The 18,362-nt window shown below is 30.4% G+C and overlaps 2 protein-coding genes across 2 annotated transcripts in view; one reads left to right on the plus strand and one right to left on the minus strand.

Moving 5' to 3' along the window:
• Positions 1–16,475, minus strand: part of LOC113394605 (uncharacterized) — an 81,481-nt gene extending 65,006 nt beyond the window's left edge. Inside the window, exon 1 of the mRNA XM_026631992.2 lies at positions 16,464–16,475. The gene's annotated coding sequence lies outside the window, so the exon portion shown is untranslated. The remainder of the gene's footprint in view (positions 1–16,463) is intronic.
• On the plus strand, positions 3,127–12,338 carry Serp (serpentine). The gene is made up of 5 exons (XM_026631953.2): positions 3,127–3,264; positions 8,782–8,942; positions 9,579–9,828; positions 10,794–11,115; positions 11,204–12,338. Exons 1-5 carry the CDS (start codon positions 3,210–3,212, stop codon positions 12,030–12,032), a joined length of 1,617 nt encoding a protein of 538 aa, XP_026487738.2. The 5' UTR covers positions 3,127–3,209; the 3' UTR covers positions 12,033–12,338.
• Positions 16,476–18,362: the final 1,887 nt, after the last annotated feature.

Consider the following 18,362-nt stretch of genomic DNA (forward strand, 5'->3'; position numbering starts at 1 on the left):
TACTGTAATGCAGACGAAAATTAATTCTTTTGATCAATTGATTTCTGTTTGTATGTGTCTGCGTTTCTGGCATGGGTAATCTCCACAAATACAATTTATTTAAAATTTTAAATAATTCGGAAAATAAATCTGCACGCACCTTTTCATGGAAAAAATATTGCAAAAGTTTGTTTAGTATCTTAGGAAGAGTTGGCTATTCAGTAATTTAAATATCACTATCACCTTTCTATGTTGATCTCGTCATACAGTACTAGTGTTGTCGTTTTTTATTAAGCGTTAAGTGTCTTTATCAAACTTAATACCCCTTCTCTTTCTAACATTCACATGTTAGAAATAATGTGGAGAAATTACTCGGAGCATGAATTCCAGATATATAAAGTGTAAATGTACGTATACGACTAGATAGGCCTAAGAATTTGTCTGTAGTTTTATCATTTTAAAGAAATTTATACTTTATTCAAGATTCAAACAAAAGATCTGTTGTTCAATACAAAGAGGTATTTCTTTTTACAAATATTAAATAGAAGTCCCAATTAATCATCGTAAAAAATATTAAAATTATTATATTAATTAAATATATATAATGTTTTGAACTAGTGCAGTGTAAAAACCACTTTAATATATTTTATCCTTATATTATTAAAAATTAAGATTAAAATGTGAGTGCTGCATATTCTCCTTTTAACAAGACTTTGTTGCTATCGTAACCTTGACATTTTCTTCGTCGTAATTCTATCACTTACAATCGTTTTGTTTCTTCAATTATTTCTGTTTCCTTATTTCCGATACTTAAGTTATTTTATTTTCAAAAATATATTAATAAATTCTTTGCATGTTACTTTCAGTAATGCAATTAATGTTTTTCGATAATATTGCAAAGTTCGAGCTTAATTATTGCAATTCTATTCATAATTTCTTCAGTTATTAAATTATATCAAACGTTTTTTTATTAAGCATAAGGTCGTCTAGTAATACATATTAAATTAATATTTTGAAGGCTTTTATATGTTTTAATTTTATTGAACTATTTAAAGCGCAAGAGTATATGGGCAACTAATCTTACAATTATATAAGTTTCAATATGAATGAAATCAATCGGGATTATTTATCATAATAATGAACTTTCAGAGAAACTACTATAATTTTAATATAAAAAAATTTAGCATTGATCATATATTTAAAAATATATCAATTTAAAAATAACTGTTAAACTTTTTGCTCACGTACTCATATTGATTATAAATAATACAAGAATATGAAGTTAAGTATTTCATTTAAATGGATGTCACATTTTATCAATCATCACTGATACGTTTGTGCATACAGATATATACATACATATAAATGCATTTCCAATATAAAATAGCTGATAACATAATGGTAGAGTTAGCTGACACACTTTCGCGTACACAAATGAAAAGGATAAAAGTTGCGATGTGATATGTTTAATTAAAATATCGTTTTAGATTTGATTGTATGTTTGATTAAACATTACCTTTATTTTTTTTCTAATAAAACAAAAAATACGTAAGATTTACAACCCGTTATTGTACCGCTACGGTTAAAGGTCATCTCTTATGGTTGATGATGGTTGATGGAGATGGTTTGGAGTTAATCCCACCAAGCCACTTCACTACGGATTGGCGAATTTACACGACATATTACTTCAAAGATGAAATTATACTATGAATTATTTTGTAAAAACGAATATCGAAATTTTTGAGATACCAAGCACGTTTCGCATATAAAAAATATATCTTATGCACAGGCAGTTGTGTAAATCTCTCAAGAAACAATGCTTTAGGCGTTTTAACAAAACTCCGTTTGCTGAATTCGGTTCGTTTACCATGGATATTCATTTTATTTACGTATGTACTAAAAATCTTTCTTTTCAGTGTAATAATTATTATCTGTATCTTACTATTGGATTTATTAAATGTAAGGTATATTTTCCAATCTATACGAATGTAATCCGCATATTTAGCGATCTGGCCTTTGAAAAAAGCCTTACCAACGACGCCTCAAGTATGGATGTTACAAAGGTAGTTATAGCTGTTAAGAATATCTTACTCTAAAATTTAATTATTTTTGTATGTATGTTGAAGTTATTCATAAAGAAGATAATAACAACACTTAGTTCCAATTTTAACTTTTAATTAAGGATAAAAATCATATATTATTTTACCAATAAACAATTCAAGAAAGGCTTAAATCATTTTTCTTATTAAAATAATTAACATTACTATTTGGACAATACCGAAAAGAGGTTATTTCTTAGCTTTTAATAACGTGTAACTTGGTAGGATTTACTCTTTATATATATTTGGATCAATTAGAATTAACATTGCACACAAATAGAAAGACATTCTTGAAAATATTTCAAGAGAACAACGCATAAAACAAACATAAAACAATGTCAACAAAAACAAAAATATATAAACCTTCGACAGTCTATGAAAGCATGTACCCGGACTGCTCTATGAAACTATATAACCTTATGGATTTATTTATTTATTGGAATTTAATGTTTAAAAACATTCTTAAAGTAAATCATTAAATTAGTTCGATTCATACTTCCGCATTATTAAACGAGTACGCAAAGCCTAGAAGTAAGAATATAAATAGGAACTTACGATAAATAAAATGCTTATATTTAAGCACATTACTACTCTACTTATACATACGAGACGATTTAATATTAATAGCTGCTTTATGTACATCTACGGTGTCAATATATTTTTATTTATATTTTTATTTATATTTTATTTATATTTTTATTTAGCATACGGCTATTTTAAATAACAGAGAACAATTAGAACTTAATAAATAATTAAAATAAATTTACAAGAAAATGGGACAATGCTCTAAGAATGCTTGATTATAGCATTATGTAAGCGATATCAAATGAATACTATAATATTTTAAAGGTTAAATATGAATTATTGCGTATTTGGTGAGACGAATATAAGACTATTTGACCAATGTTATTCTTCATTGAGTACAAATAGCACATCTTAGCATCAACACTAGAAGTAGTAGCATAGTAGATTGAAGAATGCACCTGGAGATGCAGGTGATTCACAGCTGATGAGTGCAAAGGGTGTTGGCAGAAGTGTAAAGCGCTGTAGGCGAGAGGGGCGGGCGGGGCGCAGATTGAGGCCACTATTTAATCGCACCGCGGCCGCGCAACGACCTGTTGTGATCCCGTCATGGCGCGCTACGCCCGTGTCGCTACTCTGGTCGCGTGTCTCTTGTTCGCCTGCGGTGAGTCCTAACCTTTATCTTACGTCTCCAGATGCCGTCTATTTCGCGACGTCATAGGTTACGCGACGTCACATCCGCACATCTGAGAGTAAATAGTGGATGCGTCAATTTCCAGTGCTACTTAAAAGTGAACAGTGAAGTTGCACGAACTGACCGTCGCGAGATAGACCGTGTCTTTACAAAGTTTCCGAATGAATGCAGTCAGAACGTGATCTCCTTGCATCAAATGACTTAAGAATGTAATAAGCAGGCTGCAAGCCTTTCAAGGACAATTTTAAAATATACAACTATCGAGCTCGTAATATGTATGCCGGTATAGTGAAACTAATTAAAAAATATATCAAATAAGTGTCTCAGCAAAAACTAATTGGCCATAGTTTTGTAGTTAGCCAACCGTTGGGAAATTGTATTTCTCTACAGCTGCCAGTAAGAAAAGATAGCTCACACTCGAACCTTTAGTGGAGTGTCTTCAATTTTAGTAAAATTAGTTTGAATTTTAATTCTTAGTACAAAATTTATTTCATTAAATACATATTATTAGGACTTACTGCGACTGCGCATTGTGGTTGCGGAGAACTTTCACATTTGGTCCGTGTTGCGTTGCGGCTGCGCCGCTGACGTCACTCCAGAACCGCGTCGTAATCGCGTAGCAGTGCGAGGCGCTCGAACTGCTTTCATGATAATACTAGAAAATACTTAAAATAACAATAACTATTTAATGACAAATTTGTATACGCAATCACTAGTTATAGTCGTATTCATTGTATTTTTTCTTTAGAAAACTTTTATATACAAGATAAAAAAAGGATCTACTAATATTATTTATCTTTCAAATAGACGAAACAATAGATTAAAGTAAAGACGGACAGAATAAAATAATAACCTTACTATTCATTGCAGCTTATTAGTATCAATATAAACAAATTAAATAAGAAGTGCTTTAAGAAGTCTTTTAATTGCTTTAAAATACATATTTTATAATTTAAAAAAATAATTGTTATATATTGTACTTACTTAACATTCTAAAAAGCTGTAATATTGTTGTTTTTGGTCAAGGTCATTAATACCTCATTATGTTAGGCTGCTTTAAAATTACGTTTCAATTTTTTTTAATTAACTCACTTATTTATACACTATATCACAAAATACCACAGGGCTGTTTGTGTACAATCCGTACAAGAGAAATATATATATAAAATAACGAAGAGCAATTTATTTTTTTGATTTCTTCTCAGTATATATAATATGTTTATTAAAAAGTATACTCTAATTAATATATACTTTTCAAATGCGAATTGATATTATGAATGTAAATGAATTAGATCGACCAGAAAACCCAATATATTGTTGAGCACATTACAATCAAATTTAATTGCATAACAATCTTTTTATAACATTTTTTTTAAGTAGGTACAATCTAGATTTACGGCCTAATCTAAACAACCCTTTCAAAGTATTTCTTTTATACTAGTTTCTCATTTAAATATAATTTTATAACATAATATAGTGATTGAATACTTTTTGAATATTTATTTTAATAAGTTATCGATTTATACTTGTAACAGATTATCTAAAACTTACAAAACGATTTTATAACTAGTTGCGTAGTTAAGGTCAAATATTTGGCACAAATCAAGTCGTACTATTTGCATTTAAATTGCTTGTAAATCCTTATTATGCGACACGGTTCTTTATTGGTGAGATCGCTAATTTCTTTATTACTAATCTTATAATATTAGGATATGAATGAAGAATTTAATTACTGGGATAACAATCAATCTATAATTATGCAAATCAAATCAAATTTAAAGTCAATTAATAAATCATTTAATTATCTAATAAATTTAATGATAGTTTAGTTCATTATATTTACTTTACGAACTGCTGTTAATTATTAGACAATTGGATTCCCTCTGAATTTATAGATTTCAGTAAAAATCATTTCAATTAGCGAGTATCTGCACTGATTCTTAAGCCACTTTTTTTGTACAACAGAAGATGTGTAATTACGAACCATGCCATTAAGTTGGTTGATGTCGAAAGGTTAAACTCGTCATATTTTATTCCAAACAGCTCATCCATTACGTGATGTTATTCAGAGATAATAAATGTCAATCCTAAAGTAGACAGGGACATAAAAGTTCATTGCGCATTGAAACTCGGTTCTTCATTTATAGCAAGATATATGTATATGTATGTGCATTATGTATATGCATTATTAGCAAACAGGTATTATGAGATTTTCCAAGAAACCTTAATAATAGTATAGTAGAAGTATAATCTACACTCGGATTTTTATATTATTGGTATGATATATTGACATACGTATAAATTTATCGAGTGGCACAATCAAATTCTATTAGTAATTAGGACATTAGGAAAACTTTAAGTGGTAATTTATCAATGTACTTTTAAATACTTAAATCTTTTATTTCGATATAATTCGTATTTGTTGTTTACATAAAACGTTTGTTTCTTTGTGAATATTCTAATGTGTATTATTGATGTCAGTCTTAGATATACCAAATACCTAAAAGATTTTATACTTTATTTTTACGTTCACTGAACATTTATCAAATTATAGACTGCTAAATTTCGAATAAAGGAGTTCAAATCAATTACGTTGTAAATATTGCCTACACGCAAGCATAAACATTCAGCTATTTAAGAATTTCATACATTTTAACTAAGCTGTAGGATATCCGAACACAAATTAATATCATATAACGACTTAGATGTTTTATACCTCATTGGATCTTACGATTTGTTAGGGAATAACTCACGTTATTTTACTCGATTAATATGATTTTTGGTTGTCAGTTATATCTGTAAAAAAAAAACAGTTAAACAACAATATATACTTCGTCTAAGCATACTATAGTAAGAAAGCTTATCGTATTGAAAATTTAGTATATGCGATACCATACTTCTTTATCTCATAATAAAGCAGTTACCAAACTGTAACGCAAACAAGTCGTGGGAGCTACTTAAATTAAAAAAAAAAGCGTTGTGTATTTTAAAACATCGTGAGAAGGTATTGCGCTCACGTCTAGATTCAGCATGGTGTCACGTATCATCGAATATTCGTGTTTTTACGTTTCTCACGATTTTAATCAAGAGCGTAATGAAAGTCTTTTATTAGATTAAACTTTTAAATTGCAAAAATAAATTATACGTACACAGTTTATTTTTTAATAAATATTCATATTTTAAACTTATATTCCAAAAAAAAAATTGTGATCTACATACATATTTTTAGTTTACCTCTAAATATGTAACACAAACTCTTACAACACGGTTGGTCGAAACACTTATGAAATAACAAGTTGATCATAAATAAATAGTGAAAGTATTGTAAAAATGCAACATATTTCAGGCGTTTCAAAATGCTAATCTTTTCATCAATAACAAATACTAATGCAAATTTTAAAATGAAGAATACTCGTAATGTGTAATATAAAATAAATATTAATAGTAGTATTTAACTGCACACATTATATTCACAGTCGTAACCGTAAAGTCCTCATATACGTACTGTACTGATTCATTACAATCCCGTTATTAGTGTCATAATTGGACAGAAGAGAACCAATAGAAGAAAAGCCTTAAGGTTACATTCCATATTTATTAGTGATCGGTATGCAAGCGGCGCGTTGGGCCGACGCCCGCGCCGTCGCCTTTGCCGCCACATAACTGTGCATTTATACATCAACCTAGACACTGGAATATGTTAATAATATTCAATAATAGATTTATTTACTAATGTAAAGCCTGAATCAATAGACCAACAAATTCTAATCAACTCAAATAAAAGTTTTTTTTTAACAATTTTAAGACATTACGAAAAAACAAATATTACATAAATTTATTCCTACGTTTAAAGTTATCTTAAACAGTTTTAAAATGATTTGAGTACTATATTCGACTAATTAGATTAAACGCAAATAATAGTAAACGAATTTAAAAGTAATCAATTGTCCCCGTATAAAAGACTTCAACGCGCTCTAGGTGTTCGTGCTTAACATTATATATAGTTTAATAAACATGGCTTATCATTACAGGAACTTTGCTAAGGGTTTATATGTCATAAGATCAACTCCACGTAGTCTATAGCTGCCCAAACACGTGGTAGATCCGGGTCAAAGAGGACAAGTTCTCATTTATCGTTCCGGTGACAACTATTTTTTTATTGCGTCATGTTTTATTCATATCTTACTATCAGAAATGGAATAACTATGTGTGAGCAATGAAATACTTAAAACATTGCTAAACATATTTTTAAATTTTAAGCTAATCGTATAATTTCGAATATAATACAACGTTACAACCTAATTTAGCTATATAACGTATTTGTAAGCTGTATACGATTTGACACTCTGGTAAATGTAATAATTAAGAAATCTATTAATGAATCCTTTTAAATATTCTAAAGCAACAGTCAACAATAATAATAGAGTTGTATTATTTCCTGTTTACATTCACAAGGTTGGTGTCTTTACTGTCTTAAATGTAGCACATGAATTATTGATTGCTAGCCGCTACTAGCATTCCGACATTTCGTTCAATAAATCATTATTTACTTATCAACCTTATTTATTTCCAAGAGACTGATTTTAGATGTTTTGCAACATCAACAAATAAGAGTAAGACGGAGATAAACGAACAATGGTATATCGTTAATACGGTCGTGGGGCGCAGTTGTACACGAGTACGACTCGCACCCACTTTATTACTTCTCGTAAGCATTCTATTAGATAATATTGCGAGAGTTTAGTTTCCTCGAGTTACGTTGGCATATTACGCACACGCACACATATACTCCTAATAAGCATAAAACTATCTCCATTAAATCGTTTTTATAAAGTATTAGCTAAGTTCTAGTGTTCCTTCTTAACAAACAATGATTTGACACTTATTAAATGCAATATATTATTTTAATTTGTAGCCGAAAAACTGTTTAGTTAAATTAGGTAAACTATCATTCAAATTTCATTTATTCCAAACTAACTATCGTAGACTTCAATTTTGTAAAACTGGTTTGTAATATTTCAAATAGGCAAATATCCCCGATTTCCTGATTCATAGTTAGCGGTCAAGTAAATCAACTATTCCGTGACCTTTTCGAATTATAATAATTTCATCAGAACTCCCGCACAAAGCATCAAATACCATGCATAATATAACAATTTGATATATTCAGAAGAACTTAGAAAGAGTCGTCCTTGTCGCTTGCTTAAGCGCTGACATTTTGAGCAAGTCAAATGTCTCGTGCGCTCACTTCACCTTTGACATTTATGTACATCTTCAAGTGACATTTTACCTCTCGTGATTAAAAAAAACACGAAAAAGTTATAATGGATTGAATATTAATATACAACTATTAATTATACAACAGCCAAAAGTAACAGCTCGTTGTGCATTTACTTCGGTATTATTAGTTTTTTAAAGGGGCAACAAACATTTATAGTACGAATTTTCTTAATTTAGGTATTTGGTATTAATTACATTCTTTTGCAGGAGTTGCTAATGGGCAACGCTATCGGCGACAAGCGGATGACTCTAAGAAAGACGACAGCCTGGAACAAGAGCTATGCAAGGACAAGGACGCTGGCGAATGGTTCCGGCTGGTAGCCGGCGAGGGCGACAACTGTCGCGACGTCATTCAGTGTACCGCCTCGGTCAGTGCAATAGGCGATTACTACTTTTACACGCATACCTTTTCTTGTACCAACAGCGGCATATGTATCAATGCCAAATGCAATGTTCGTCTCTGATACAAACACCATTTTAAAATTCTCATTACATACTCGTAATCTGTCTCTGTCTATGTACGTAGGCTATAGTCTACAACTTGGAATTAATACGATATAAATATGTATATCGTAACTTACCGGCCTTGTTTATATTTAAATTAGTCTGTTCTGATCATCGATAAACTTAAATACCTATCAGATGGAATTCCAAAAACTGTCATATATATGATTCGCCAAAACTGTAAATACTTAATTTACAGTATTATTTTAATGAAAATTTAACGAATATTTTAATTAAGTATGATATATTTAAAATATCTTTGAAGTACATTTTTACGACAAATCATAGATAAGCTATATTTATTATATTGGTCTTTTATATTTACAAAAATATTTTTATTCTATTATTAAGTCAAGATTTATAAAAGTGAATATTTTTCGTTGGCTATATTTAAATCTATATTACATAAAAAACCATAACACTTTAAAATATTTTTATAGTTTAATATACTTAAAATAAAAAACGGTAATTTAATAAATATTTTTGCTTCATACTAATAGGGTATTCAAGCTATCAGGTGCCCGGCCGGTCTATTTTTTGATATTGAAAAACAAACATGCGACTGGAAAGATGCTGTAAAGAACTGTAAGCTAAAGAACAAAGAACGTAAGATAAAGCCTCTTCTTTACACCGAAGAGCCTCTCTGCCAGGATGGCTTCTTGGCTTGTGGAGATGCCACCTGCATTGAACGAGGACTATTCTGTAACGGTGAAAAAGACTGTCCCGATGGGTCCGACGAGAACTCGTGTGGTAAGTAAAATAACTCACAAATGTGCCTTATATTTTTGTTGGGTATTTAAGGATCTAATCTAAGAGTAAAACACATCGCTGAACTTGACAACTCTAAAAAAACTGGATTGTAAGACGTGACGAACGACTTACCTGAAATGCCAATCACTTGGCCTAAAAAAACATCTCAATGCTATGTCGCAACGTGCCTTAACCAAATGGGGTGTTTATTTTATTTACATTTTGTTGAATATGTTAACATTTAGTTTCTTATTATGCAACGTTTTCTACGAAAACAAATGATATAGCCTAGTTTTATGTCAAATTCGAAAGTTCAATGCTATTTAATGAAACAATTTTATGACCTCAGATGTTACTAGTCGGTATGCGTTCTAAGAACCATAGTTTGATTCATTGCTTTTGAAATGACTTGCTTGTGAGCGCAAAATGAACTTCACTGTGAACATATTTAGTTACGATGCATGCAGAATACAATATCAAACTTAGTCACTGTTTATATATAGATTAACATTTTATAAAAAATAGCAAATATCACAAGCGATCCAACCAAGCAAAGTAAAGATTGGTAATCGCTTATTTTTGTTGCATATTTCAATATGAATTAATTTAGTTACACAATTTACACGTTATACTAGTTTCTGTTATGTGAATTTATTGCTATATATCACGATCACCATGTTTTGTATCAAAAAGTGAAATCAAAATGGATGTTGAATGTCCCGAGCGGTATAACGAAGCGAAAGTACCCATACAGGTTCCGAAAGCCACGTGTCTCTAATAACTTCAGATACGCACACATTTTATTATGTATTTTCAAAAACAGAGTGCGTTAACAATATAAAGTTGATGTTTATTTTTAAGTTTATTTTATTTCAAATCATATAAGAACTAATATTATATCGAAAATTTATCAAATACACTAAAGTATAGAAGTTTTTAATTAGGAACATTCTCGTTTGTTTTAGATATTGACAACGACCCGAACAGGGCTCCACCATGTGACACTTCCCAGTGTGTATTACCTGATTGCTTCTGCTCTGAAGATGGAACAGTCATCCCCGGTGATTTACCTGCAAGAGACGTTCCTCAAATGATCACCATAACTTTTGATGACGCTATCAACAATAACAACATCGAATTATACAAAGAAATATTCAATGGAAAACGTAAAAACCCAAACGGTTGTGACATCAAGGCCACATTCTTTATTTCACACAAATACACGAACTACTCAGCCGTGCAAGAAACTCACAGAAAGGGACATGAAATTGCCGTACATTCGATCACGTAAGTACATTATAAATTTAAGGAATGCATTTGCTTTATATAATGAAATGGTTGTTTTAAAACTATTCTGTTTCATTTTTCTATACAGGCATAATGATGATGAACGATTTTGGAGCAATGCTACTGTTGATGACTGGGGCAAGGAAATGGCTGGAATGAGAGTAATTACAGAAAAATTCGCAAATGTCACTGATAACAGCATTGTAGGCGTTCGCGCACCTTATCTACGCGTCGGTGGCAATAATCAATTCACAATGATGGAAGAACAAGCTTTCCTGTATGACAGTACTATCACTGCACCTCTATCAAACCCCCCTCTATGGCCTTACACTATGTATTTCCGTATGCCTCACCGCTGCCACGGTAATTTGCAAAGTTGTCCAACAAGGAGTCACGCAGTTTGGGAAATGGTAATGAACGAACTTGATCGTCGTGAAGACCCCACTAATGACGAATACTTACCAGGATGTGCTATGGTTGACTCTTGTTCAAATATTCTTACCGGTGACCAGTTTTACAATTTCTTAAACCATAACTTTGATCGTCATTATGATCAAAACAGAGCCCCACTTGGTCTGTACTTCCACGCCGCCTGGTTGAAAAATAATCCTGAGTTCTTAGAAGCTTTCTTATACTGGATTGATGAAATTCTTCAAACTCACAATGATGTATATTTTGTTACAATGACTCAAGTAATCCAATGGATTCAAAATCCTCGTACCGTCACAGAGGCCAAGAACTTTGAGCCATGGAGAGAAAAGTGTGCCGTAGAAGGTATTCCTGCCTGTTGGGTACCTCATTCATGTAAACTCATATCCAAGGAAGTTCCCGGAGAAACCATCAATTTACAGACCTGCGTCAGGTGCCCAGTCAATTACCCCTGGCTCAATGACCCAACAGGCGACGGTCATTATTAAATGAGATCTCGCGCCTCGCGTGGTGCAAATTAGTTATAAAATAAATTGCAATTATTAATTGCAAGGACATTATATTCGGGTTTAAATAAAATAAATGACAACTTAACAGTGTTGACTTATTCGATGAATATGTGTCCGTGTAATAAAATGTACTGGGTCATAATCCCGTCAGTAGTCTAAGTACCTACCTAACTGTATGTAATATAGATTCACATGATATTTAATAGGTCTGTTTTAATACTTTATGTGATTTTTCTACTGTAAGTCTGTTGGATAAAATTATAAATACAAAATATAAAAAATTCATCCTGTTTTTTTTTTTATTTACACAAATAAAGATCCCTCATTCACTTAATAATCAATTATTAAATATATAAAATAAAAATCAGACATTCCATTGAAATCGAAGCGGATATATAAGCCGTTATTAAAAAATAAATAAAATAACGATCACATGTAAATCATTTTCTCAGTAATTGTGTATTAGAACTGTACAGACACTTTATTTCATAACGAGATTGATATTAATTGTAACATTGATTCAATATAAATAAAATATAAATATAATATAAATACACGTACATTAAACTGATCGAACGAACTGAACGACATCACAAACAAATAAAAAAAGAATAATTGTATTGAATATGTAAGCCTTATTCATTATTATTCATTCTTCGTGCACGTAACCTGATTGAAATGCCTACGAAATGCCAAGTTTGTGATGCAAAAAATATAATCATAATGAAATAATGTATATATATGTACGTTATATTGTCCGTTTTTGTCAATAAAACAATGGAGATAAGAATATCTTGCTTAATACAAAAATTGTGTAAGTGAGATTATGGAATTATAGTGATTAATCATTTCATATTGACAAACGTTTTGTATTCATCTTTAGGTGAAAACTTTAAACATTTAAAACAATCTTATCAATATCAGACAAATTCTTTAAAAAATTGTACTTAATTAAGTGAATGTAAAATAACTACATGTAAGCATGGAAAAATAGATTTACAGTTCAATTCAAACAAATAACACAGTTAAACAATAAAAAAAAAACTTTTTTATAAAAAATATTTATTTAACACTATAAAGCTATAAACGATTTTAAAAATACTTTAACATAAAAGACACCGTCCTTCACCTTTTTGTATGTCAGCGGTATCAACTTCTCAAGTAAGACAAAAAACGTACGAATCGATTTAATACCAAGCTGATCGATGCTTTGTTAGTTTATGAACTTGATGAAACCACTAAAATTATATTTATGTTTAATACATATATAATAGGTTTAAATCAATATCTATATCTATCAATAGTCCTTCGAACACTGGATTACATACTTTCTTCTTTATGGAGTTCACGGTTCTCTTAACGATACAATAAACGACGTTCTTGTTCTCATTGTGCCACGTGGAATTGGTCGTGATAATGAAAAGAGACCTGAAGCACTGACACTGTATCTCTGGGAACGAGGACTCATCTTAATGTGGGACGCTACATGTGTTAATACATTGACTCATCTCATATGAGGGAAACAGTTTTAAGAGACGGAGCCGCTGCGGAAAAACCTGAAGCGAACGAACGACCCAAATATTAGTCCATTATTAAAAATTATAGTATAATTAGAGTAATAGCACAAAAACCTTTATTAAAGGTATAACATCTTGTAGCCTCAATTGGTGACAGGAGGGCTGGTTAATTTTATGCCTAGAGGATCGAATTGCAATTCAATTTGAAAATACTGCTAGAATTCGTGTGATTTCACGTGATCATGATTTGTACAGTATCTATTTTTATGTAAACAATTCTTATGTATATATTTTTCTATATAGTAATAATATATTTTGATATTATTGATTTGTCATAGATTTTTTCAATCAACACCATCATATACAATATCTTGTTATATTATATTGTCTTATTCATACAAAATTATTATCCATTAGTAGCGGAAATATGTTCCGGTATCTATGTATGTCCATGTTTGTAATAAATATTTTACACTTCCGTATAAGTTGATGTTTTTATCCGGACTATAAATATTTTATATGTTATTTAATAAGTACAGCAATTAAATACATTACAATCTCCTGACACTCAAAATCTAATAAAAAAAAAGGATTTTACATTCATATATATAATTGTATAGAAGATAATATTTCAATTGTTTAATGCATCAAAGTAGATGTACGCAATCTTACAGCAAGACAATAGATGAGGTGTGCCACCAACACACCGCCTTCCCTGAGCTGACACATTGGCCTCGGTGGGTGGTTCGTTGCACATCATCACCTTCAAAGCGGCCGTCTGCATATTGTATATCGTCATCACAACAAACTTTCCATTTGATTTTGCAATACATGGTGTAAATGGACCAAAATAAGGACAATGAAAATCAATACTACTATTGTTAGCGCCATCAAAATAAATAGAGAGTCGACACTTCGTATATAATTGATATAAGTAAGCATAGTCATGAAGAGAAGCGCAAAACAGCCTGCGATAGTGAAAGCAGTGAAAGTCATCAGGTGAAGTGCGCTGCCGTAGCATTCTTTATTTGTACTCCTGTATTTCTTAAAATAACGCTCTTGCGTAATAATACACTAAGCGCTGGAAAAGGATTATTAAGAAATTATAAATAAAATATGTTATCATTAATGAAATAAAAAGTGGAAATGTACCTTAATTTCATAATTACATTAGCTGAGCAGTTATTTGCATAAATGAATATTGACTAAAATAACATCTTAATTCAGAACTCAAATCAACTCGGTAATTTTACAAGGTCAACTTTTTGATATTTGCTCTTATGTTTTCCTCATTGGTTAAATTTGTCAAGACAAAATCAGACGGAAGAATGACTTAAACCTCTTGCAATATCTTCTGTGAATTCAACATATTATAGGCTATAGCTATATTCGATACTCACACATATGGATGAAAAGGTTAATTAATTTTAACCGATTTAAAAGACTTGATATTTCGAATCTATATAATTCCATCATATTCCTACATAAAATAATACGTTATCTAATTTTTCTTCTGTGAATATAGTTTGTGACCTTATTAATATAGTTAGAATTGCTTAGATGTATACAAACCACATTTATTCTCTGTTAATAGATATACATAGGTGTGCATGCATTGTCGCAAGTGAAAGGAAATATCTTGAAGGATCCTTGACTCTTGTGCGCCTACTTGCCGCGGCGCTGCGCGTCGCCTGTACCTTAACTTTGACGTGCTAGTATTCTGCGCATCTCATTCTAAAATTTGAGCCAACAGAAATGTGAAATTTTAATTGACTATTGTTTAATTTAAGAAAATGATTAACTACTGAGTTTCTCGTCAGTCCTTCTCAATAGAATATATATTCAAAAATGTTTTTAATTTTACATGTAATTTAATTTTTTAATATATCGCATCAAAGTTTTTATAAAAGCCTACCTAAATAAAACTTATTTTCATTTTGATTTTATTCACGTTACATGTAACAAAATGTTATTATGAATATAAGCTTCGACAATCTTTTTATAGCTATTCAGGTCTTGTGTACGTTTATATCCATTTTTGTGACACACAGATGAATTTATAAAAAATGTTCTCTTGCTTTTAACGCACCAATTAAAAATAAAAGGATAAAAAAGAGGAACACAGAAGTTGTAGATGTCGCATTTTAACGTTTAAACTTTAAAATTTAACGTAGAATAATAAAATCTTGGTTGTTGTTGTACGTTTTTGATTAATTGCTAAATTAAAATTAATTTTTCAACAGCAGATTACAATTTCTTTTTTTGCTATTTAGTTCATTATTATTACTGATACTTCGATTATCTTAAAACATTAAACAGGACATAACTATTGTATAGAACGGAGATTATTTACAGACACGGCAAAAGTAATGGTAGACTTTACGTAAACCAACCACGCGGTACATTTTTGCAAACTTAACCAGGAAACTGTTAACTCAAAACGTACAAAGCAAAAAAACCTCTTTTTATTTTAATTGATTTAAATGTATACAAACAAGCTTGTTAATTATAACCTTTATCAATGACTTTAGAAAAAAAATCTCATGTCTTTCTACTTCCTTTTATCCGATGATTAAATGCGAACTTAATAGAAGTAGAGTCATCAAAACAATCTATCCTTAACTGGTGAAAATAACTATATTCCGATCATCAACACTTTTCCATAATGTGCAATTTGTTGCATAATATTTTCAAAGATTCACCGTTTAAACTATCGATTGCTTGTTTCTTAGCAATATGCAGTTGTTACGTGCATATATGACCCGGATACTCGGCATACATTTGTCTCGTAGGTTTTATTAATACCCTCTAATAAGACGTAAAAGCTAGTTTAACCAAGTCGGTCATTACATTTTTCCGTGCCATATTCGATGTTCACTTGACCTTTTATATCAGTAGGCACCTAATTATTAATTTTATTATATGCCACTAGTTTCGGTAAAATTATAATTTTTATATTAACATTAAGTATTATAACGACAGTATTAATTATGCAAAGAATAGTTCAAAGATTTTTCATTAATATTCATATAAATTATTTTTATTAGATAACCTGCCTGCCGACTTATAGCTTATTTATAGTATTATATTTATTAATGTTACACAAAACACAAACAATATAAATACGTTTTTTTTAATTGATATTTATTTATTAAATTAGACTTACACATAGTTAACTGTTTTATTAATTATATTTTTCCTTCAAAAATTAATACTCTTAAGATTTATAACCGATATTATACAACTTTTGTTATGTTAGATTGTAACTACGATACGATATTCCTACTTATACCATTATTCCTAATTAATACTATTTTCAGCTATAAAATAAAACTATTTATTCATACCCTATAAAATACGATTTTACACACTACTTTATAAAAATAACTGCCTCGATGGCAGAGTAGCTATTTTATAAGGCTGCCGTAAGGATCCCGTGATCCTGTTTTTTTTATTGGTAAAATATTCTAGACAGCTGATCTCTTTGCAGTTTTGTCAGACAGCAGCAGCTGTGCTGAAAGTCAGTCATTCTCCGTTAAGAATGTCCGCCATGACTGAAATCGGTCAGCAGGACATCATCGTCATCAATGACGATTTGGATAATTGGATTTAGCTTTATACACAAGTGCTTTAGCTACTTACAATGGGATCAGAGTAATGTATGTGATGTTGTCCAATATTTATTTATTTATTTCATTAAAATTATATCACAAAATATGTTATTATTTTTGCACATTAAAGACATACAAACTAATAAAATATTACAACAATTTTAATTACTAACTTAATATATCTTTGGCGTGTAAAAAAATTACATTGGTAATCATATTAACACAAACAAATCATGTAGTTTCACTACTAGAACCAAATCAATGAAATATCTACCAGTATCAGACAGATTTATATTTGAAAGGTATGCCTGACATGAATGCAATTTACAATTTCACGAAATTTGCAACTTTCAGTAGACGTATATTCAATACGATAATCAAATGTATATAATCGCTAATTTGGGGACATCATTTAATGCAACTCATTCTAAAGCGTTCGTTGATTTCCAACATTTTTTAAAGTCTTTTATACGTGTGCAATAATAATAAATAATTTATATGTATAAACTTATATAACGTTACTTTTTTAACTTGTAATATGTCTAAGCAATGTACATAAAATAAAATAAAAAATAAAATAATCTAAAGTACACTGAGCTTAAATATCTTTAAATATCATTAAATTAGATATATTATACATGTTGGAAGGTCAGGTCATGAGGCGCGAGTTGCTTACATTATGAATCGACAACACGTCGACTCCGGATCGTCCGCGGTCGGTGCCACGCAGTGCGATCGCGCTGCTCCATCGTTTCCACCGCCAGCCCCTCCGCCTTGTCTTCTCTGAGCCTCAGTACTTGTATGTTACATAATCTGATATACCCGGATATTGCCGCAAGGCCACACATCTTCTCGCAAATATTTAGCTGCACTTATCATGATGAAGGAAAAAGTTTTGTTATTATTTTAAGAAAGTTTTTTTTAGTATTATTACCCTATCTGTGCTATTGACATACTAATCATAACATCTTTGTACAAATAGACTTATTATTTTTATGTCATTGTAAGTTAAATTGTCTACATATTATGTATCCTGTTAATCATATATTCAGTAGTTACGTATTTCTGGTACAAAAATTACAAATTAAATTAAAGTCATTACTAAGTGTTCCATATGTACACTGTAATTGATTAAAAGAAAACATTTCTTACTAAAACTCGTAGGTACACTTTTTCTTTCA

This window comes from Vanessa tameamea, chromosome 4 (genome assembly GCF_037043105.1).
Source record: "Vanessa tameamea isolate UH-Manoa-2023 chromosome 4, ilVanTame1 primary haplotype, whole genome shotgun sequence".
Classification (NCBI taxonomy): Eukaryota; Metazoa; Arthropoda; class Insecta; order Lepidoptera; family Nymphalidae; genus Vanessa; species Vanessa tameamea.

Bases quoted from the DNA above. Each gene is read 5' to 3' on its own strand.
- Serp (XM_026631953.2), top strand. From the start codon at position 3,210: ATGGCGCGCTACGCCCGTGTCGCTACTCTGGTCGCGTGTCTCTTGTTC. The intron at 8,943-9,578 runs GTCAGTGCAATA...TCATACTAATAG, and splicing joins TCATTCAGTGTACCGCCTCG to GGTATTCAAGCTATCAGGTG. The intron at 9,829-10,793 runs GTAAGTAAAATA...CGTTTGTTTTAG, and splicing joins GTCCGACGAGAACTCGTGTG to ATATTGACAACGACCCGAAC.